Source organism: Cariama cristata, unplaced genomic scaffold (assembly GCF_000690535.1).
Source record: "Cariama cristata isolate BGI_N322 unplaced genomic scaffold, ASM69053v1 scaffold42713, whole genome shotgun sequence".
In the NCBI taxonomy this organism is placed as follows: Eukaryota; Metazoa; Chordata; class Aves; order Cariamiformes; family Cariamidae; genus Cariama; species Cariama cristata.
Genome location: NW_009610882.1, coordinates 1,206 through 9,269, shown reverse-complemented (window position 1 = coordinate 9,269; position 8,064 = coordinate 1,206). Strand labels below are relative to the sequence as shown.

Sequence of the window (8,064 nt, the reverse complement as noted above, 5' to 3'; positions counted from 1 at the left end):
TGGCACCCATGGGCCTAAGTGAGCTTCCAAAATGTGGTCATTTTGGTGGCTTTATGCACGCATCCTTCCTGCATGTTACTCTGTCCGTTTCCTTTTTTCAGTTTGTTTTGTCCTCTCTCTTTAGTGCTGCAGTGTCCTGCACCTCCAAATATTGACAAAGGAAATCACAACAGCCAGGACTTGGAAGTTTTTACTACTGGGATGGTCGTAAATTACAGCTGTGACCCTGGCTACAGCCTCCTGGGAGAGGCATCGATTTATTGCACTGACTCTGGAAACTGGAGCCTCCCTCTTCCTCGGTGTACAGGTACACTGTGCTTCCAAGATGGGAGTTATGGATAGTCTGGGAATTTCTGCCACTGAAAGCCTGTAGGACTTTCCCTTAATTTCGTCCTTTCCCTTACTCTTTCCAAAATTTTGAATCCTTCAATCCTTCCCCTTTGTTTTCAGTGTCGCTTGTAAACTTTTATCTATGCATACTCAATATACACTTTAAAACAACTTTGTGTAGTTGATAACCCTATTTCTCCCTGCGTTTTCTTTCCTGATAGGTGGCTGTGGTCCACCTCCAAGCTTAACCTTTGCTGAGCTAACTGAGGAATACAAAAACCTGTCGGAGTTTCCTGTTGGGGACACTGTGCGATACAGCTGCCAGCCGGGATACATGAGACACCCTGGAGTACCCCCAACTCTGACATGCCTCAAAAACCACACGTGGTCTGAAGCGCTAGCGTTCTGTAAAAGTGAATAGCTCAATTAGTTTGGTGTTGGTTGTTGAAAATTGTCTAAGCTACATTTGTGGGTTTCTTAAAGCAATTCTTAAAAAATTATTCATACATGGCTTCACTAGTCACATAGTTTGGGCAGCTATTGGCCTCTTAAAAGTCACGTCTTTATTGGTGTCTGAATGTGGACAGATCCTTAAAATACCTTCTCATAGTGCATTATCAAACTGCGAGAGGAGTTTAAACTCAGCCTTGTTCTTTCCCAGGGAAGCAATGTAAATACCCAGAAATACCAAAGAATGGCAGAGTTGTTGTTCTGACAGATCTCCTTTTTGGGTCAACCGTGAGCTACACGTGTGAAGAAGGGTGAGTCCCACGCTGCCTTTGCTGACTCCATTTCTGAGCTTGATGTTGGGCAACTTACAGTGAAGGCTCAGAGCCCACTCCTCTGCGCGGCTGTTCTCCTACAGCAAACAAGAATTTGCGTTTTGGTTCCAATTATGCCACAGTTGCCTGTCCAGGAAAGGGAAAAGCATCTCTCATTTCTCCCTGCCTGTGCTCAACAGATTACTTTGCAAACTTCAGTTTCAGTCTGCCTTCTCCGATGGCCGCCCAGCAGGAGCTGAGAGTGCAAGCAAGCGTGTGCTGCAAGGAGGCTCCAGCGGCTTGGACATCACTTGGGTCTGAGTCCTGATTTAGCACCTGACCAATCTAACCCTGAGTAATTTGGGATCATTGCTGTTCCTATTGGATCTAGGAAGAAGGAACTTGGTGTCCTTCATTCCCATGTGTCAAACCAAAAGAAACACCTTGGTGACCAGCCAGAATCAGGAGGCTGCAGAAAGAAACCTCTGGGGGTAGTGTCAGAGTGGGAGTGCAAAATCCAGGCTGAATGACTTGGTATCAACTGATATTTCCTTCTCTGTAACTCCAGGCACCGACTGGTTGGACAGTCTCATAGGCGATGTGAGATTTTTGGACCAGATGTCGCATGGAGTGGTCTTCTTCCCATTTGTCAGAGTGAGTAGGTCACCACTAGATCTGGCCCAGAATTGCCAAATTAAGTCTTTAAAATTGAAAAGTGACATTTCCTTAAAATAAGTAGAATCTTGAGGAATAAGACTTTTTATGCACAATATTCCTCTAGATTTGTTTTGTTTTGCCTGTTTGTTTGGTTTCTTCTAAAGATCTTCCAGACGCTAGCTCTTGATCTTTCATAGTTATGTAGACTGAAGTGTTGTGAGAAGCCTGCAGGGATTTGTCCCTTTTGTTTCTCAAACCTAAGCAATAAATTAAAGAAAAAATGTGCCCTGCAGTAGAAGAGTGGATTATTGAGTAAAATTGAACTGGGATCTTCCAAATACTATACTGTTACCCAAACCACAAGGCTGTTTTACAGGGGTCGATCACGGCAATTAGTCTTTCCTTCAGATGGAATTGCTTTGGAAAGCACGAGCTTGGTATAGTAAAGCAGTCATGAGAATGTCTAATAGTGCTTATGGATTTCTACATCATTGAATATATTTATGGGAATGTATTTGCATTATTCTGTTTATAGGCCAAAACTATGTTTATATATACAATAATGTAGCAACCCTAGGGTACCTGAAGGAACTAAAAAGCCCTTGATTCTTGAAATTATTCTTCTGTGAGTCTCCAAGTACTACCTGTGAAACTCCTCTGAGCAGTGGCACGTTAAGGATGGACTTTATATATACATCAATTACAGCATACATATGGCTCCCTATTTCAGCTAATGAATTTATTTTTCAGAGGTGGTATGTCCAGTCCCAAAGATCCAGAACGGGAGCGTAACTGTTCTTAAGTATCACTACACATACAAAGATACTGTTAGCTTTAAGTGCCATAAAGGTTTCACCTTGCGAGGCCATCCCACAGCCCAGTGCCAAGCTGATAAAACATGGGATCCACCCGTACCAGTCTGCGAGCGGGGTAAGTGTCAGCACTCCGACTTGTTAGCATTGCAGATTCCTCCCTGACTGCTCCTACACACTCACTGAAGCCAAAGTTGGCTTTATTTTTCCTGCTTGCTCCAACTACTTTAAAGAGAAACCAGAAATTGTTCCTTTTATTTATGCCTTTCTTCTCACACAGGACATGAGCCAGGTTTTGGGTAATGCTGTAAGTATAAGCATGGTTTGCTCTTTTCTCACTCTGCTTGTTGCAATCCGTAATCCACACTGTAAGTATAAGCATGGTTTGCTCTTTTCAAACCGTGCTTGTTGCAATCCGTAATCCACGTTCTCTTCATTTCCTGAAAGTGAGAAATTTGCTAGCTTCATGGGAGGACACTATCAGAGAGAAGTGAAATTTTTGCTGGAAATGTAAGGGCAGGATGATGGAAAATGAAGGTAAACTTGTGCATTGTATTTGCTCAACCAAATGTATATTTTAAACTCTTAATGCTGCATCTAGATGGAGTGGCAGAACGCTATCATCATCCTGATACCACAATGAAGCCAGGTAGGTCTATTATAAGAAGAGGCAAGCTTTACTAAACACTAACTCCTCCTCCCAACCTGTCCTGCTTTTTGCAGGGAAGAAGGGTCATTGCACTTTTTTACTCTCTTTACCGGCATTTTTTCAATCGAACATCACCTTCTCATCCTCTCCTTCTCCTCTTTCAGTAGTGAAGTGCCTGCCTCCTCCAAGCATTGCTAACGGGGAACACAGCAGTCATTTCTCAGACACTTTTGATGTAGGAGCACTTGTGCACTACCACTGCAAACACGGCTTCTCACTCATTGGGAATGAGTCTGTTCGTTGTACAACATACGGAGTCTGGAGCCATCCCCTTCCTCGCTGTGAAGGTGTGTTTGTGCTCTTTTCACTGAATCTTCTCAACTTTCTAAATGCGTTAAACATGTAGTGGTATTTGCCTAAGGACTTGCTGAAACAAGCTGTTGCTTCAACAAAGTCCACCACTAAAGAAAGAATGAGGCCTCTGTGGCCAAGAATGAGGTCTCTGTGGACTCTGTGGTCTCTATGCCACACAAGTTTCACAGTCCAAAGGGTTCTTTATACCCTCGCTGTCCACAGTTTGCTGTGTGAGCCCAAGAGCTGGAAATGGAAAAGCAATCCAATTGGAGTCCCTCTAAAGACCTGGAGACATCATTACAATTGAATGCAACCCTGCTAATGTCCCAAAAGACCTCCACAAGTCCCAGTGCCAGCCTGGGGGGCACATGGGATCCTCCGCTCCTTCTCTGTGAAAGAGGAAAGCATGTGTTATCTGTCCTTAGATGGCTATCCTTTCTGACCCTATCGCTCTTGGTAGTGTGTTGTAACGCGTTTAGGAGGCGAGAGGAATCCAGAATCTAGTGTTCAGATCTGAAGATCCATCTATCCTAGTTTTTCCCATTCTTATTGCTGCAGTATCTGGTGCCCCAGTTTCTCAGTATGAACACCTTAAAAAGGAGCTTAGGGCAGCTTTGCCAGACATAAGACACCTGTATGGATGTTGTAATATGATGGCCTTACAAGAATTCCCATTACATATATGAACTAATCACTCTTCTTGTCTGATATGCCAGGAAAGATGATGCTGGGCAATGTTCCTTTGTGTAAGAAGAAATGTGTGTGATGCCATATGCTTTACAGATGATTTGGGGTGAAGCGAGTGCAGAGGGTTGGGCAGGGCTGGCTCTGTGTGTTGGATTCAACACTGTGGGAGTGAGCGTACAGCTGTCCGCAGGTGCTCAAAGGTTTCCCCTTGCCTGTATGAGCTCTGTTTTGATCACCTCTTCTCTCTTTTCAGTGCTGCACTGTTCCAAGCCTGCAGATATTGCCCATGGGTCTCTTAGTGGCCCAGCAAAAGAAGTTTTCACTCCTGGAACATCCGTAAGCTACATCTGTGAGCCCGGCTTCTCTCTCACTGGGACAACATCCATTTATTGTACACAATCTGGAGCCTGGAGCCATCCTCCTCCGGTCTGTCAAGGTGTGTTTTTGTTGCAGAGAGTTAAGAAGAAAGGACATTTAACATGACTTGCCTTAGGGAAAGGTTTGCATAAGGACTAAATCTGAGTCCTTTACTACAGAATGTGTGATAAGAACAAGATCAAGTTTACACCCATTTCCAAAGCCTGATGGAGTTAGGGGGTTACAAATCAGTTGTTGAGCCTAGGTGAAGAAATTAAAAGGGAACAATCAAGGCTGCAAAGGTATGGTGCCTTAGCTGCTCTCTGGCAGTCCATCGGGCTCCTCATGTCAACACTGTTGTCTGTCTCTTCCTGACTTTCCAGTTGTGAAGTGTCTCCATCCTCCAAACATCAACAATGGGAAGCCCAAAGGCAACATCTCTGACACTTTTTCCTATGGAGCATCTGTATCCTACAGCTGCAATCCTGGTTATTCTCTCGTTGGGAATGCTTTCATCAACTGCACGGTGTCAGGAACCTGGAGCCAGCCTCCTCCTCGGTGCAAACGTGTGTTTGTGCTTAGTTTGCTCATGTTGTTTGGAATTTGTGGTGGCAGAACCAGAACTGGGCTGAGGAGACATGCAGCAATGCTGATATACTCATTTTACTTTGGGAAAAAATTAAATCATCAGAGAGATACATGGACCAAAAATCTAAGCAGTAAAATCTTCTGCAGCTAACACTGAATTCCATCCCCTTATTTTGCTTGGGAACCACTTTTATATCATAGCTAGGCAGTGTTGATCTATTAATTATGAATTTATCTACTCTTTGTTATCATTGGGAAGAGTATGATATTGCTGTAAAGAAGCAGGATGGGAACCTCATGCTAATAGTCAGAAGGATATGAGTATAATAGAGGCAATTCTGAAAGGCAGCTTTAATTCTTGCATTTTTTCCGTCTCTTCTCTTGTTGCTACGAATGAGTTGTATACCAACTTTCCTCCATTAAAACCTTTTTACTTTTAGTAGAAGAGTAGAAACTTTTCCCCTTCCCTTTCCTTCACTTTCTGTGTCGCTCACTCCCCAGTTACCACCAGCAGGAAACAAAGTAAGTGACTATATCAGAGAATTTGTCTCTGATGGATGGTTTGTAGATTACACCTGAGTCTGACTATTCCCTTCTTGGAAAATATCCTCTGTATCTGTGACTTGGCACTTCTGTGTACCTCACTGTAAAGGTCAGTCATCGGGCAAACTTGACTAAAGGCAATTTCATGAATGTCACCAGATTCCTAGTATGGGTGTTCCTGCACGGAAAACTGGACATTCACCGGAATAAATTCATGACCCACACAGGGTGCTTTCTTGGTGGAGTCGCACCCACCTCTGTGATACAAGAATTGAAATGCGTTTGGATAACAATGAGAGGAAATAACATACCAAATGCTTACATAAATAAGTCAGAGGCTCTTTAAAGGAAGCAGTCTCACAGAAAAATACTCCCTGCTGTTCCACATTCTCGTGGCTTTGAAGTGTCTTTAGTAACTATTTCATGTGATAGTAAAAATAAATAGAAAACCAAAGATGTAAAACAAAGGGTAAAAGTTACATGTTGACATTACCCCTTTGGTTTCCACTGAGAACATTCTCCTCCAGAATTCTTGGGCTTGGACTGTCAAAGGTGATTAGATGCTAAAATTGAAGCAACCAACTCACTTCACTGAAACCAGTGGTATAAGTAGCTTAGATGACTAGAGTAATTAATGAATTAATTATTGATAAATAATATGGCTGGTGACCTCTTTGAAGGGCAAGGGATTTGTACAGACTAGAAGTGGTTCTAAAGCTCCCACAGAATTCTCCTCTGCTACACCTTTCTTCTCCAAATGTTTTGGTAGCCCAGAATCAGAAAAACCTTTCTCTGGCAGGCATCTCCCAAGGTACCCATACTACAGACAATTTTCTATCTGCCGTATCATGTGGAGATGGTGTTCTGTACAAATATTCATGTGGGGGAGTGAGACACCAACCCTGTTCTGCAGCCACAAAGAAAGGAATAACCCTGAGGAATAAGAATTAAATCCTAGTTACATTCAGAAAGAATTCAAGAATAATGTCTTAAATAACCCACAGTTGTATTTCTCATATTTTATGTTCCCTCTCCTTAAATATCCTTTTTTTGTTACTTCTAATTTCAGAGATCAGATGTGTATTCCCAGAAGTTCAAGGTGTTAAGAAAGACATAAAAGGAAATACTTATCGCTCTGGGACTAACATCACTCTTGAATGTGATGATGGTTACACGTTGGAAGGCATCAGTCAGATTCAGTGCCAAGAGGACTTCAGCTGGGACCCTCCCATACCAGCCTGTAAACTCAGTGAGTGAAATGTGAATGAAGCAAGGATCAAACAGAAACATGCAAATGCATTTTAAACATGCAAATGTCTTTTTGTATTAAAAAAAAGTATATAATGGTGTGGTTTTTAAGAAATACTATATTGTAGTCCAAAGCAATAAAAGCTTTATTGATAAAGTGATTAACTACAGTTGAGATACACCATATTTTGTTAGACTAGTTTGCTGATTTTTCTTTTTCTCTTCCCTTCAGCGACACAGAAGTCTGGTTCAGTAGGCCTAGGTAAGCAGCTTAGAAACATTCTTGTGGCCAGGTTTTTAGCTTTACGCAGTGGCCTCCATGGCACCGTTTCCCTCTGCTTACTTTGAAGATATGCCTCATTACGTCTTTTGTGCTGATAAGCTTTAAAACATACAGGGAGAATAGTATGTGCTCTTCTCCCTCAGGAGTTGCAGCTGCAGGAGTCCTGCTTCTCCTGGGCGCAGGCATTGTCTGGAAAATTATTTCAAAGCAGAAGGAAGGGTAAGGCGGTCTTCTGGATGTTCATTCATATCCTTTGTTGCCAAATCCCAAGTTTTATCCACTTTATACAACTGGAATATTTGCCTGAGTGTGCCTGGGTCTTGTAATTTTGTATCTTCAGTTCACGCTTGCAAACTGTACGAGGCACAGCAACCTGGAATCGATGGTGTGGTTAGCTTGTTTTATTTCAAGACTCTCTTCCTTAGAAGAAACCGACCTGAGTGTTTGTCTACAAACCAATACAGTTCACTGTTTTCTTCTTTTTCACTTAGCTCTTATCAAACATATGAAAACTACAATTACCAAATCCCTCTGAACCGGATCACGGAACAGAAATGTTCATGTCTTCCATAGAAGGTATGGATTTACATTCCTCAACAAGAAATACCAGTTCTAGCTGCAAACTTGAGTTGTTCCAATATAGTCATTCAAGTAGAAAACTCTCTCCCATCAATCTTCTGGTAAGATGCTTTCTTTTGCTGAATAAAAGAGACTGTTTCAAACATACTGTTTTTTTTTAAAAAACTGTTTTTTCTTTCTGACACCACCCTCAATGTGTGTGTTTCCTTTTCCATA

General features: G+C 42.3%; 1 protein-coding gene across 1 annotated transcript; it reads left to right on the top strand.

Moving 5' to 3' along the window:
* Positions 1 to 124: 124 nt before the first annotated feature.
* LOC104159983 (complement receptor type 2-like) lies at positions 125 to 7,842 on the top strand (the record flags this gene model as incomplete). The annotated part of the gene is given in 14 exon segments (XM_009698024.1): positions 125 to 307; positions 552 to 737; positions 992 to 1,091; positions 1,660 to 1,745; positions 2,499 to 2,678; positions 3,374 to 3,556; positions 3,786 to 3,922; positions 3,924 to 3,958; positions 4,499 to 4,686; positions 4,991 to 5,173; positions 6,808 to 6,987; positions 7,219 to 7,248; positions 7,413 to 7,488; positions 7,761 to 7,842. Coding segments are annotated over 14 exon segments (1,829 nt in total), but the record flags the coding sequence as incomplete, so codon positions are not given.
* Positions 7,843 to 8,064: the final 222 nt, after the last annotated feature.